Genomic DNA, 16163 nt, shown 5'->3' with positions numbered 1-16163 from the left:
CTCGTAATTTTACCAAAATTAGGGTTTCCATGTTCATTAACGATTACTAACAATCCATGGGTGCAAACAGTGATTACGGCCCATTTTAGCGAAATCGAGTTATTGGGCCTAAAACCCTAATGGGCCCTACTTAGCCAATTCGTCGTCTAGGCCCACTTAGCCTATATTCCATAACGGTTTTAACAGTCTTATCATGCAATTTAACAGATTTACTTTTCTACCAATTTTACCCAAATGGGCGAAAGCCTATTGGGCCCTATTGCGACCCTCGAGGCCCAACTTACCGTGAATGCCAAAAATCACGTTCTTACCGTTTCCAATGTTTCGATCATAATCTCATCGATTCTAACTAACTAGTGAGCGTTAAGCTTGCTCACAAGTCCTCGAAATGCGAAATTTGGCATTTTGACTTTTAACATTCATCGCTTTAAACTATGAAAAGGGTTAGTTACACACTTGATTTGCGATATTCCTTGACGAGATCTCCTATGCGATTTCTCCTATAATCAACCACTTATAGATTAGACCATGTTAATATTAAACCAAATCGAAAACTACCTATTATCATCACTTACACATTCGCCACCATCCACAATGGCCCTTGGGTTCATACCTTTGCAAAGTTGATGACTAGATTTAGTCACTCCGATGATCCAAGCTTTTCACACACTCTCGATCGGTAGCCTTTAATCCTCACTAGCACCAACAAACCAAATAACACCAAAAACCCTTTTAGCCTTAGTCGACGGAGGGTTTTCACTTTTCTTAAACCACAAGATACAAATGGAAAGAAGGTTCAATACTTACCAAGAGATCTACTCGTTGAAGAACGTTCCAAATACCTTCCTACCCCATATCCGTTGTGAATCCAACTTAAACATGCGTGAAAATAGATCTAAATATTAATTCCCAAATCACTAAAATATGAAGCTTTCGACTTTTCAAAAAATATTAATCTAAGCTATTACGAGGTTAGTACACACATTACGGGTTGAAGTTGAAACGTTTCCATAATCAATCACCTACGATAACCACCACATCACTCAAACTTAACTATTCCAATATCAATATATGTAAATCCTAAGCACATCACCATACGAACATAAGGGCATATTCGTCATTTTACCATACAGAGGTATTTTGGTAGTTTTACAAATTGAGGGTATTGCGGTAATTTCACAAACCAAGGGTATTTTAGTAATTTTGTAAATCGAGGGTAAAACAGTAATTTTGTAAATCAATGGTAAAACAGTAATTTTGTAAATCAAGGGTAAAACAATAATTCTATAAATCGAGGTAAAATGGTAATTACGTAAATCGAGGGTAAAAGCAGTAATTACGTAAATCGAGGGTAAAACGATAATTATGTAAATCACAGGGTAAAATGGTAATTATGTAAATTAGGGGTAAAACGATAATTCTATAAATCGAGGTAAAACAGTAATTTTACAAATCGAGGTAAAACAGTAATTCTATAAATCGAGGTACTTTGGTAATTTTACAAGTCGAGGTATTTCAATAATTTTACTGTGTCGAGGTATTTCAAGAATTTCACAAATTAGGGGTATTTTGGTAATTTTACAAACTAGGGTATTTTGATAATTTTACAAACTAGGGTTATTTTGGTAATTTTACAAACTAGGGGTATTTTGGTAATTTTATAAACCAAGGGTATTTTAGTAATTTTACAAAGCAGGGTATTTTGGTAATTTTGTAAACCAAAGTATTTTAAACATGGATAACAATACTAATGGCTCTAAAGCCCATTCTCTACCAAATGGGCCCACACGCTCGTGTGGCCTTTTAGCCCAAATCTAGCCACAAATATTAGATTCACCTAGCCTAGCCCAAATTTACTACACAATCAAACAACTTATCCAATTGGGCTTGTAGGCCCATTAGGCCCACATGACCCCTTTCGACCCATCGCGGCCCGAAGTAGCCATCCTACAGCTAGAGTAGTAAGAAATACACACCTGATAGGAGACTGGAGTTAATCCACACTCAGAGCACTCTTAGCCGACGCCCAACCAGACGAGCACGCCATACAATGAAAGGGATCGACCAAGAAAGGTACATTTACTCTCTTCATGGTTCCTCTATTTAAAGCCGACTTCACAACCACTCTTATGTTAGCTTCCGATGTGGGATCCTCCAACATTAGAGTTTAAATTCAACACCAACTCTTGCAGCCCCTGTTAGCAAAATAAATGCTCCTTGCTTGCCATGGGATTCGAACCTATGCCTCCCTTAAATGCTCCACACGCTACTTGCCACTAAGCCACAAGGCTTTTTGTGTCATATTTTATCCCCAATTAATTATAAGGTCTAAAGGCCAAAGTCCAGTTCCTTTAAAAAAAAAACAAAATAAATTGCAAGAGCCAAGGCTTGAACCTGGCTCCCATACAACCTTAATGACACCACAACCACTAGACTACAAGCTTCCTTGTGTCATTTATTTAACACAATAATTTAAAACCCTCATCCAAGCATCCGTGTTTTTTTCACTTAATACCAAAATTTTTGCTAAAGCCCAAGTTTGAGCCCAAGATTTCTCCAACACTTCTCAAAGCCATTAACCACTAATAGCAAACATTTAATTGTTTCATTTCATTGCACAATTAAATACCTATATACAACCTCCTTACGGACCCCCACTCAAGGCCCAATACTTCTAGGCCCAAATTCGGGGTGTTACAAGAACTACCATAAAGCCTCGGCAAGTTCCTAATTAGCCCCATTATCGAGAAGTCCCCTCCATTGAACTAGGTTTTCATGCATTGGTCTGTAGTACTTCTATTGGATCACTTTGTCTGCCATGATACACTCAATATCACGATCATAGGAGGCCTCTAACCCATTAGCGCTCATTTGAACTTACCTCAAATGGGATTCTGCTGGTCCTCATTGAAAGACTTAAGCATACTAACATAGAACAACAGATAAACCTTGAGTTTTGCTGGCCACTTTAGTTTGTAGGCCACCTTACCTACCCTCTTTAAAACTCTAAAAGATCCCTTGTATCGTCGTACAAACCCTTTGTGTAAGCTAATGTGACACAAAATCAAGTGTAATTTAGCAAGGACTACACAAAATCAAGTGTAATTTAGCAAAGACTAAGTCACCAACTTGAAATTGCATATCTTTGCGATTTTGATCAGCCCACTTCTTTTTGCGCTTACTTGCCTTATGTAGTTAAGCTTTGGCTAAGTCATTCTACTATTGCCAATCTTTAGCAAATCAATAAGTTTTTTGATTTGGTCCTGCATAACGGGTCACAACAACGTTAAGTATGAGTAGTTATTACCCCTGTCACTATCTTAAACGGACTCTGATTCGTGGCCCCACTCTGCTGCAAGTTATAAGAAAATTATGTCATATCAAACAACTTTGGCCAATCCGTCTGTGTGACACTCACATAATGTCAAAGATAAGTCTCTAATAAAACATTTACTCTCACAATTTGCCCATCAGTTTGCGAATGCATGCTAATGGAAAAGTTCAAGTCTAATCCCTTCAACTTGAACAACTCTTTCCAGATTTGACTCATGAACCGTCCATTTTGATCACTAACTATAGACTGTGGCACTCCCTAATATTTTACCACATGTCCAAGGAACAAACGAGCTGCCTCCTTAGTAGGGCACTCATTGGTTGTTGGAATAAATGCTCCATACTTGGAAAATCTGTCAACCACAACAATAATACTCGCAAACCCATCAAATTTAAGCAAACTAATAATAAAATCCATGGATATACTCTCCCATGGACATTCTGGAATGAGTAAAGGCTGCAAAAAAGTGGTTGACGATTTCAACTCTAACTTGTCTTGTTGACACACTAGACAAGTTTTCACATAGGTCTCAACATCATCACCTATGTGATCTGTTCTGGCAAATTAAGCTTTTTTTTTTATTAAGCTTTTTTTTTAACACTTAATGAGCTTGTATTCAAGTGATTTTATATATTTTTAGTATGTTTTTAAAATTAGTTAGTTTTGAATTTAAGTTTAATAAAATGAGTTTTTAGTGTTGTTTTATGACCTATTAGGCCAATCCGGACCTAAGGACATGTTGATTAAGTCTGCAAGACAATATTTTTGGCCAATGAGTCAGTGGATTGCCCTAGAGGTCGCAACATTTAAAAGGAATGTTGCAACAACGAAGCAAGTCTCAACAATTAGTAGAATTTCAAATCCAAGTGGTAATCTACGGGAGACGATGTCACGACATCCACAAGCCAAAGTCACAACATCCAACTTCGAGTCTAGAAAGGGAGCAGACTACCATAAAAGTCGCAACATTGATTCGACGAGGCCCATTTGAATGCCAGGGTTTTTTTTGTCGGCACAATCATAATTAACCTATTACACAACTTGTAATTAACCTAATTTGGTCATCTAAAATAAACACTATAAATATTAGTTCTTAGAACCTAATTAGAGGGTTCAATTCAGAAATTAGACTTTAGATTTCTATTCTTAGTTAGGGTTTAGTTTTATTTTCAATTTCTTTTCAATTGTTAAATAGTTATTTCAATTTCAATATTAGTTTTGTTGTTATTTTCTCTTTATCATTATCAACAATCAACATCGATCGAGGGTTCACGATTCAAGCTGCAATTAACGATATGTAACACCCCCACACCCGAAACCGTCACCGGAGTCAAGCTTGAGGTGTTACTAAACTTATCTTACCTTTTAAACAACTCTAAACCACTTATTTTAATTTTCGAAATAAACTATTTTTCTGCATCATGGTTGCTTAAAAATTCGTTTCTCAAGTTTCAAAACTCGAAATTAAGATCCGTAAATTTTTCCAGAAACTAGACTCATATATCTATATACTAATTTTTTTCTAGAATTTTTTACTCAGCCAATTAGTACAGTTTATTAGTTAAAGTTACCTCTGTTTCAGAATTCGACTGCACTGGCCTCTACTTACTACGAACCACTTTTCTCTCTGTACAAAAATCATATGACTATACCGTTTGTTTTTATTAAAACTAGATTCAATAAGGATTCTAAACATATAAAGTACACCACCTAATTATTTTTGTAAAATTTATGGTGAATTTATAAAGTTGGAACAGGGGATCCAGAAATCGCTCTGGCCCTATTTCACCAAAACTCAGATACCCTATAAAATACAAAACCTTTACTTGTTTTGCTTATTCCATATGAAAATAGACACAACGAGCTTTAATTTCATATATTATTCACCATCAACCCATGTCTCTAAAATTTCTTGTGATTTTTCAAAATCCCGTTATTTCTGATACTTGAATCTGTTTTTAAGTTACTTTCACATTTTTCTTATTTTTCATGTGATAGTTACTATTTAATCATACATACTATTAAACATGTATATCATCAGCCACTCTATTAGCTAATCACTAGCAAGTATTTACACATCATTCATTGATCATATCATATCAAAAGAAACCAAGTTCCTATACATGCCATACACAAAACGAAACGTCTAACTATACCAATGTGATTACTTCGATAGTGTGATAGGGTCTCCGACGTTTCCTTCGATCCCTGAGTGGCTTGATAAAAACTATAAAAAAAAAGAAAATAAAGAGAGTAAGCACTAGGCTTAGTAAGCTTACAAGCAAATAAATTACAACATTCAACATAATGAATAATTATTCATAATGTCACCTAGCCTCATAAACTTTCTTTACTTCTCATTTTCTACCTTCTTCTTTACTCACTTACCTTCTTTCTTACCTGACTTTTCACTATTCATAAATATAATCTACCTTCCCTTTTGCTGATAATTCACTGTAATTTAACGTGTACAATGACCTGTTGAACCACTCGAAATACTAAGGATACTAGGGTCATTCCTGTCTATCAATATCTTGCCAATGCCATGTCTTCGACATGGACTTACATGAATTATTCCTGTCTTCAATGCCATATATATATATATAATATGGGCTTACATGGCTCATTCCTGTCTCCAAAGCCATATAACTGATATGGACTTACATGGCTCATTTCTGCCCTATCCTGTCCTGTCAACCCCAATATCCTAACATTCCTAAGGTTCAAACGGGGCTTCCTAATGCTTTTTCTCAGTCACTTCGCCTTTAATTTGACTTTAAATATTCTCAAAAAATAAGTATATAAATGCTGGAAATTGACAATAATAATGTAAAATAAAAGAATATTGCATTTATTTACTGTAAACTTACCTCGATACAAAATGTGACTAAACTTTACAATTTAGTCCTTTACTTTTTCTTTTCCTCGATCTACTCCCGAATTTCGCTCTTCTTGATCTATAATAGCAAATTTAACTTATTTAATATTCAAATTTATCAACACAGTCCTTGACCCAAACTTTGGAAAAATTACATTTTTGCCCCTAAACTTTCACATATTTGCACTTTTGCTCCAAGGCTCGTAATTTAAACTTCATCCTATTTTCTTATGTTTTATGATATGCTGATCATTTTTCCCTTCTATAACAACATCAAATTCACACTCTAACATGTACTTATGACTATTAGGTATTTTTACCGATTAATCCATTTTACTCGTTTTCACTTAAAACCGAGTAGCACAAGTTGTCTAACATAATTTAAAACCTCATATTCTATTATAAAACATCAAAATAAACACTTTTCACCTATGGGTATTTTTCCAAATATGAACCCTAACTTAAATTATTGCTAGCATAAGCTTTATCGAGCTACCGGGACTCCGAAAACGTAAAGAACATTAAAAACGGGGCTTGGAATCACTTACTATGGAGCTTGAAAGCTTGAAACAAACCCTAGCTATGGAGAACCCTTGAAATTTCGTGCTAATGAAGAAGATGATGAATTTTGTGTTATTTTTCCCTTTTTATTTCATTTAATATCCAAATGACCAAAATGCCCTTCCTTATTAAACTTTCAAAAATTCCATCCATGTCCTATTTTGTCCATGAACTTAGAAATTGGTAAAATTGTTATTTAAACCCTCCTAATTAATATTCCAAAGCAATTTCATACTAAAAACTTCTAGAATGCAAGTTTTGCAAATTATTCGATTTAGTCCCTAATATCAACTTAAGCACTTTATGCATAGAATTTCATCACGAAATTTTCACACAATCATGCAATCATATCGTGAACCTCAAAATAATAATAAAATAAATTTTTCTACCTCGAATTTGTGGTTTCGCAACCACTATTTCGTTTAGGCCCTATTTCGGGATGTTACACGATATTCGGATTTTGAGCATTCTTTCTCTCTTCTCTTTTATTATTATGTGTAATTAAATGTTTAATAAATTGATAGGAGAGTTTTCATCTAGAATGCCTCGGAACTAAACCATGGAAAGGTTGATGATTTGAAGTGAGATTGGTTAGCTTGGGTTAAGGGTTTCACATCTAGTTAGTTGGCTTAAGTTAATTGGATAAAACCTTTGAATTAACGACTCTGGGAAGTCACTTAGGTACATGAGGCCGAAAGGATAGTCTACTAACTCGGTTTAATTTATTAGGTTGAAAAATAAGTAAATTAAGTCAATTAATTAATCTAGTTATAGGCCGAAAGGTAATTAGGTTAGTTGTTAGCTAATTAGCGAAAAACCCTATATCTAAGTTAACCATGAACATTGAAGTGAGTCACCCTTCTGTCTACTTTAATTGATTAAGATTTTGGTATTTTGTTGTTACTTTATTCTGCAAACCATCTTCTTTTTATTTTGTCATAATATGACCTAGATGCGAGTAGTATTTAGACCTAGTTAGTTTGTTTATTCTTGCTGTCAATTTAGCTTTAACAAACCTCCTTTGGATACTGTTCTAGGAATACTTTCGAAGTGTTTCATTGTAAAAACAAAACTATATTACAATTTGATTTGTACACTGGTAGACACCGCACATATTTCCATATGTAATTGCCTATTTCTAAGCCTCGACGCATGCACGCTGGGACACGATCACCATGTGAGGCCAATTGTAACACCCCTATACTTGATTCAACTATTAAGTTGAATATAGGAATGTCACATTTGAATGCTAGGGTAATCTTGGCTAAATTCAATTATCTGAACCCTTTTTCGATCATATTTTTAACCCTACAAACATGTTCTTAACATATTTTCAATGTACAACTTAAAATCAAGTGAAACTTTTCAATTCATTTTGGATCATTTATATGCAGAACATGGCCCAAAGTATTAGTACTAGCACTAATGTATCAATACATAGGCTTAGGTATCGATACCCCTATGTTGTATTGATACCATACGAGTTGAGGCCCTGGAAAAGACCATATGAGTTTCCAGCTCTCTTCTTGAGGATTTAAGCCGTCCTTTCTGAGAAACTTTTAGGTAGATTTGACTGAGAAGCTCCCATTAGAAGAATATTGTGATATCATAGTATCGAGTCCAACATGATGGTTTGGAGTCGGAATTAGGGGTGTTCAGTCGGTTAACCAACCTGAAATAACATTAACCGAATTAACCGACCCTTCAAAATTTTTAACCATTAATAGAATCGTAATTTTTTCAAAAAAATTAACCGAACCGAAAATGGTATATATATATATATTATTTTTGGTTAAAATAAGTATAAAATTAACCAAATTAATCGAATTAACCGAATTACCCGAATTACGCAAATTAACCTAATTAACCAATTATTTGTATAAAATTATATATTTTTTATTTTTATTTTTATTTATTAAATTATTTGTAATTTTTATGATTGGGTTGGGTACTTGGATTAATATCTATTAGATTAGGTATTTGGGTTTTTGTTGGATTGGATTTAAGTGAATAGTGGGCTATTATATATTATAATTTTATTTATTATTTTTTTGATTAAACTGAAAAAATTTGGTTAACCGATCGGTTTCGAAACGAATTAACCGTTAACCGAAAACTCAAAAAATTATTAACTGACCCCCGACCGAATTAATTCGGTTAATCGACCAATTAACCGAATTCGGTCAGTTAACAGATTGATTAACAGTTCGGTTAGTTAACTGAATTTTTTCGATTTTACCCGAATTTTACACACCCTTAGTCGGAATGCCTGTAATGTTGGAGAGAATATTAACATCTAAGAAACTTCTTAGATACTGCCAATCTCAATCACCATTCACCAACACCATCTCCCTAAGAGAAATGGATTCATCAATTAGCGAAACATTATGGCAATAATTAATTAGAGGACCAAACCCAGCGACCTACTTATCAATCCAAAACTTTATATGATTATCATCACCCACTGACCAGCCAACACATTGGCGCACAAGAGGCCAAATCCTTGCAAGTGATATCCAAAGAAAAGATCAACGATTCCTCAAAATCTCTACCGGGAAATCATCAACTATCTTATATTTAGCTCGTAGGAAACGAACCCATAAGGCTTGTTTATTGGAAAGGAAATTAAACCCCAATTTGAGACGAACATAATCATTTTGATCCGTAAGGCTACTGAGACCAAGACCTCCATTAGAAAGTGGTTGACAACAGTCAGACCATTTAACTAAAGATGGCTTTTGACTAACCATGGATCTCCTCCAAATGGATCCCTGAGCAATCTTTGCAACCTCTTTGCAAATAGAAATAAGTATCTTAAAGATTGCATGAAATAATTGGGTATTGATAACAAAATTAACCTTGCCAGAGTGACTCGACCTGCCATTGAGAGCAACTTGGCATCCCAACTATCCAATTTTCTTCGAACCTTCTCAACAATAAACTTAAAAGTATTTGTTGTAACTCATCGATGAAACAACGGCATATCCAAATAGAATCCCAAATCATTAGTCATACTGAAGCCCAATATACTACAAATCTCAGCGGATATATTGGCATTGGTGTTTTTCTGAGAAAAAAATATTTATTTTGGCCCATTTATTTTATGTCTCGAAGCAGCTCTAAAAGAATATTTATTTTTGGCCCATCTGATCTACATCCGCAACAAATCACAATTTTATAAGTTATGTGAGGTAGGAAAAACTTTTTAGACCTTATATATATGATTTTAAAGTGCTGTGTAAATCAATAAATTTTACATCATCCAGGAAAACAGATATAGGACCCAGGAAGACGGCGAATCCATCACGTGTCAATACGCTATTGGAGAAAACAACAAGAAGCTTACGCTCATTGGTCAGTTTTCTCGAGAACACGTCGCAAAAGTTTAGTCCCCAAGGTCAAGTCGTTTAATGCCTCAACCTTCGCTTCGTTTCCCTTTCGTGTATGCTGTTGCTTTGGTTTTGTTTAAATGTTTTAAACAACAATTCCCAGTTTCGAATTTCAAGTACTCCAACTGAAAAATAAAAAAAACACGATCCATTAGAGAAATTAAATTATAAAAGCAGCGCCAAAGCTTAAGAATCCTTCACCTATTCTCTCTCGAAATATCAACCTTTTTTATTTTTGTTGTTGGAATTGAAGATCTGATAAAAAAATTGTAAACATTTCTTAAGTTCTGGAGAGATCCAATTTCTCTCCTGATCTCATATCCATGGCGCTTCCAAGATCGAAGCTACTTTTTCTGCTGTTCGCTTTGTCTCTCGCGATCGTCGCCATTGCAGGGTATGCCTCAATCTCTCCCGTCTCTCTCTCTCTCGAAAAATGCGTTTATATATGTTCGTGGAACTTTGTGGTGTTTTTGCTGCAGGAAGAGTTATTACGACATATTGCAAGTGCCGAAAGGAGCATCCGATGAGCAGATCAAAAGAGCGTATAGAAAGCTGGCATTGAAGTACCATCCTGATAAGAACCCCGGCAATGAAGAGGCCAATAAGCGATTTGCTGACATTAACAACGGTAAAAAAAAAAACTTGTTCTTTATTATTATCATTTTTGAAAAATAAGTTGAGTGATAGATTTGGTTGAATTTTCTTCTTTAAACGATTAATTGCTTTGACAATGGTTAGCTTACGAGGTGTTGTCGGATAGCGAAAAGAGGGGCATATATGATAGGTATGGTGAGGAGGGCCTGAAGCAGCATGCTGCCAGCGGAGGCAGAGGAGGAATGGGGGTCAACATTCAGGACATTTTCAGCTCGTAAGATATTTGAATGTTTATATTGCATTTCCTTTATGTAGCGTTTCATGAATGTTTATTAAATCTATGAATTTGTTAAGATGCCGACCAGTGAATTTCGAATTCTTAAAATATTTTTTAATTTGCTAAATCCATGCTTTTATGCTTTTCACTTTTTCCATTTACGTATAAATGAAATCCAAATTCATGTTCCTAAACCGAGTATTAATTATCTTGACAGCTATTTAGTAGTAGTTGAATGCTATTATAAATGGTGTGCCGACATTGTACCACAGTTTAGAAGCCAATTAATGTAGCTTAGGTTTATCTTAGGCATGCTAATGTTTCCCAAATTCAGGTTGTCTATAATTGATGTTAGATTTCAGAACCTTTATTTTTTGTACATTACAATTTTGGGGAGGATGAGTTACGCTAGGTTTGAACTCTGGTCTTCTTAATGTCTTGCTCCTTTGGGTTTTTGCGAGCCTTTACATATGCTTACGTGTTAAGTTGAGAATATATGAAATCAACAATAAAATGTAACAGATGTCAAGAATGATTTCAACTTTTGAAAACCATCTACCTAGCCCTACATTCACTTAGTTTAAACGTCGTTATCCATCAATTTTGAGGAATTGTTTACTTTTATATATTTTATGCTAAATTCAATTTTAATGTTGACAAGATGGTGTTATCTTCAGGTTTTTTGGCGGAGGGCCGGTAGAAGAGGAAGAGAAAATTGTGAAGGGCGATGATGTAATTGTTGAATTGGATGCAACACTAGAAGATTTGTACATGGGAGGTACTCTTAAGGTGAGAGTATTATGTGCTCTACTAAAATTTCCAAATCGGTAGTTGGACTGTGTTTGGTCATCTTGACTTCTGTGGAACCGAAGATTTTTGTGCATGGCTAGTACCTTATTTAACGTCATAGCTGAATTGTTAGTCTCTGTAAAGGGTTTTGAACTTATGCATGTTTTGTACTTGTATTACCTTCTAGGCTCGAGAAGCTGGTTTGTGAGCAGAATAGTGTATGCAACTACAGTTATCGCTTTCTCAATGTATTAGTAGTCTAAATATCATATCCATCTAATAATAATTAAACTTGTACATGCAAGCGTCATAGGTACTTAAGCTATCTAGTATTTTTTGTGGACCCTTTGCAAATGACAAGGCTAGATTCTCTCTTTGGAGTTTTAATGTTTATCAGCTATAAGGCATCATAGGGTATGGTATAATGCAATCAAGCCATGTAATGTCCTGACCTGTCTTAGCTAGGAGCTAGATTATTAAAATATATCTTCTCTTCAGCCTCCTTAGGGCGACTGCCAAAAGTGTAAGATAAAGTTGCTTGGCCATCTTTGGACCTAGTCCTTTGTACTTGACAAATTTGTACTCTGTTCTGAATTTTTTATTTCTTGGAACGCTTGGAGATCAATGAATTTTACATTGATTATCCTGAAATAAAGATGATGTAGATAGGACGTACATTTTTTCTTCTTGTCCTTAACTTGAGCCTTTGTGGGGGAAATCGAAGGAGTTAGCAGCTTGGTGTTTGCCTTTCTCTTCCCTTTGCCTATGACCTTCCCTGTCAGTATTCTTATTTATAAATAATAAAAAAACGTAACATTTATCTTAAATTCACCAGGTTTGGAGGGAGAAAAACATCTTAAAACCAGCTCCAGGTAAACGCCGCTGTAACTGCAGAAATGAGGTCTATCATAAGCAAATTGGTCCAGGGATGTTCCAACAGATGACTGAACAGGTACTGTGGCTTTGTCTTTTTTTCTTTTTGATTGATATTTATGTTTAATACTGTTATGTATTTTATCTGTTTCCTTGGCCTTTTTACTCTGTCAAAAGTGTCATGTCCGATGTTGCTATTATCAGGCATTTATTACTACTAGTCTCCAATTCTCTTTTCTCAGGTCTGCGAGCAGTGCCAAAATGTGAAATATGAACGAGAGGGATACTTTGTCACAGTTGATATTGAGAAAGGAATGCAAGATGGACAAGTAGGTTTTTAAAATTATTTTTCTTTAAATTGTAATATTTTCCTTCGTATGCTTGTTGAGACTGTTGTCCTGTTTTTCCTAATTAATGTTAAAAAATATTGTCGTGTTTTAAACTTGGGGAATGTGATAGTGGACAAGCTGTTCTGTGATATGAATAGTTTGTTTCTTGAATTATCAAAATTATTCTGGGTGCTTTGATCTATTAGAAATGACAATTATAACAACAGCAGAATGATTAATCATGTATCAGGGTGTTCCGACTTGTTTTGACATGCTTTCCTGTTCATCATTAATCCAATGTGGGGGCAAAGAAACAGACAAAGGAATGTAATTTAGTAAAATCTCTAAGGATTCTTAATGCCATGTTTAAATAGAGTTCTTTGTTTTGGTGCAGATTCATTCATTTGACAATTTCATCTTAATTACCTGTCCAACTACAATTATGGGATTTTGTACTTTCCGTCATATTGTAGTTTTATCGCACTATTGCTAGGAGTATAATAGTTGTATTTTCATCTAGTGCGTGGTACTGTTTTTAAATTTTGAATAATGTGTTTCCTGTGTGTTCTACAGGAGGTGGTCTTTTATGAAGATGGTGAGCCTATTATAGATGGAGAACCTGGAGATTTGAAGGTTAGTCTTTAACCATTGATGAAAATTTTCCAGTCCTTCTAAATAGATCAGTTAATTGTGCTACTTGCTGGCCATTGGGCAAGGCCGGTAGATTCCTGTCTCCAGAATCATTTGCTGCCTTTAGTTAGTATATTGGAACTTGCTCGTTCTTGCTCACATAAGACTTGCATTTTCTGTAGTTCCGTATTCATACAGCACCCCATGACCGATTCAGGAGGGAAGGCAATGACTTGCACACCACCGTCACCATAACACTTGTAAGACGATTTCTCCATCTATATCTACATTTTGTTAGAAAACTATCAACTAATTTTATTGTCATTATTTGCTCTAGGTTCAAGCTCTTGTTGGTTTGGATAAGACCATTAAACACCTTGATGACCATTTAGTGGAGATTGGCTCTAAGGTAAGCATAACATGACCCATGTAGATTTGATTTTATGTTGTCCGCGATCAACAAAATGATCCAAAATAAGAAATAATTGTGTATTGCATACTTAGGGTATTACCAAGCCAAAGGAGGTGAGAAAATTCAAAGGAGAAGGAATGCCATTGCATTTTAGCAACAAGAAAGGAGACCTCTTTGTCACCTATGAGGTTTTGTTCCCCCCATCACTTGCAGAGGATCAGAAGGCGAAAATCAAGTCAATTCTTGGCTAGGATTAGAACATCCCATTTTTTTTTGGCTGCTTGGGTTTTAAGCTATATTCCCACTGTAACATTCGATGAGGATACGTAGAAAATAGGAAATCTAGTGTTTGAAAATATTCTTACCAATTCCCTCCCTCATTAACAAAATGTATTTTTTTTGGAGGCGTTTGTTAGCACAATATTCCTTTAGGCTTGGGCGATATATATATATTGCTTAGCATAACTTGTCTTGTTTCTGTTTATTTTTTGTGTTTCACAAAATCGCATGAAATGGGGAGTGAATAATGAAATCAATTACGATGTATTCTTCTGAAATCTGCATAAAAATATTGACAAAAAACTCATTCCTGGTTTGCGTGTTTTATATAGAAAAACTTAATTACGTACCTGTGTCACAGGGCTAGATATTTAGTTTTGTAAGCTGTGCCGCCTTAAGTGATTACATCATTTCAAACGCGCTTAAGTCAGCTTAATTTTTACAAAGTGAGTATTCTCGTAGAATTCTTTTAATGCACCAATTTTTATAGTGAGAGTAACACAAAGTCAAAAAATGCTTAAAAGAACACAATAGCCACAGAAAATAATGCACAAAAAGGTGTTTAAGTAAATGCTCTCAATTTTGTATTCACTCTCAAAGAATATAAAACAATGGGTGATTTACAATTGAGAGGGGGTTCTTTATTTATAGTTGAGTTCTCCCAAAACGACGGTATAGATTGAATTACATCGATGAATGAGATGAAATCTAATCTAATCTTATCAGATATTATTCTACTCAATATTCTAATATTAGTTTCCCTATTTAACAAGGTAGCCCAAATTTTCATATTTGCATCATTGGACCACCTGGCTTCAAATAGATATGCTTTTTCAACAGTTCTTTGAATCGGGTTAGCTTTTATGAGTCAAATGATCCCTACTTAACCAATAGACCTCCATGAGATGCATTTTGTGCAATGGTCATAGACTTTGCACTTTGGCCTGTGACATTCTCCTTCATCCATTCTTGCAACGCCCTTGTTGCACATTCGAAACAACACTGACTTGATTCGCCTCGGAACTCTCTCGACGCGTTGGCTCATTCCCGACTAGTCTCACTATCGGGTTGTCCCTCCCCTCAAAACCTTCAACTCAGTTTTTGTCGCCTTTTAGCTTGATCCGTTCACTCGTTGGTACATCTCGTTCGCAAGAAGCCCTCGCTCTCACTTGCTCACATTTTGACTTGCCTCGATGGAGATCCTTTTGATCCACACAACTAGGCTTCGACATGCCCATAGCCCATTGAATTCCTCGCTTTAGAACTTTGAAAAGGCTCCTACGTTCTTTCTAAGCCAATTGTAAGTCAAAATGTAAAACATTACCATAGTATTCAATATTTACTTCACTCACAGCATTTACTCGGCTCGACTATCTAGTTTGCATCACCACTTTCCCAAAGTCTGATGCACAACCCACCTTTCCTATAGGTGTTAGCTCTTCCAATGATTCAATAGAAATAAGCCTTATTGATCTTAGCTTCAAAGTTTGCGTTGTTACTTTTTCCTTTAAGTCTGATGAACAACTCACCTCTTTTTTGGGTGGAAGCCTTTTCGATGACTCAGCAAGCTTCGTTGCTTTCCCAGTATTAAGCTTCATTGGAACTAGCTTTAATGTTTGCATGGCTACTTTTTTTCCCTCAAGTCCGATGCACAATTCACCTCTTCATTGGGTGGAAGCCCCTTTGATGACTCAACAAGCTTGGTCGCATCTTTTCTCTTAACTATGTTTAACTTTGATTACTCTAGATAGTTTCGCAACTCATGTAGACCACAACACAAGAAACATTTCACTCGCTTCTTTTTATTCCTCTTTGCCC

At 35.3% G+C, this 16163-nt stretch overlaps 1 protein-coding gene across 1 annotated transcript; it reads left to right on the top strand.

Annotated features, from left to right (window-relative positions):
- The first annotated feature begins 9999 nt into the window (after positions 1 to 9999).
- Positions 10000 to 14531, top strand: LOC108473432 (dnaJ protein ERDJ3B-like). The gene is made up of 10 exons (XM_017774978.2): positions 10000 to 10556; positions 10642 to 10790; positions 10901 to 11030; positions 11711 to 11822; positions 12658 to 12774; positions 12938 to 13024; positions 13598 to 13657; positions 13837 to 13914; positions 13992 to 14063; positions 14159 to 14531. Exons 1-10 carry the CDS (start codon positions 10486 to 10488, stop codon positions 14315 to 14317), a joined length of 1035 nt encoding a protein of 344 aa, XP_017630467.1. The 5' UTR covers positions 10000 to 10485; the 3' UTR covers positions 14318 to 14531.
- Positions 14532 to 16163: the final 1632 nt, after the last annotated feature.

The sequence above is a fragment of the Gossypium arboreum genome, chromosome 11 (assembly GCF_025698485.1).
Source record: "Gossypium arboreum isolate Shixiya-1 chromosome 11, ASM2569848v2, whole genome shotgun sequence".
In the NCBI taxonomy this organism is placed as follows: Eukaryota; Viridiplantae; Streptophyta; class Magnoliopsida; order Malvales; family Malvaceae; genus Gossypium; species Gossypium arboreum.
Note: the sequence above shows the minus strand (reverse complement) of the source record. Positions and strands in the feature narration are given on the sequence as shown.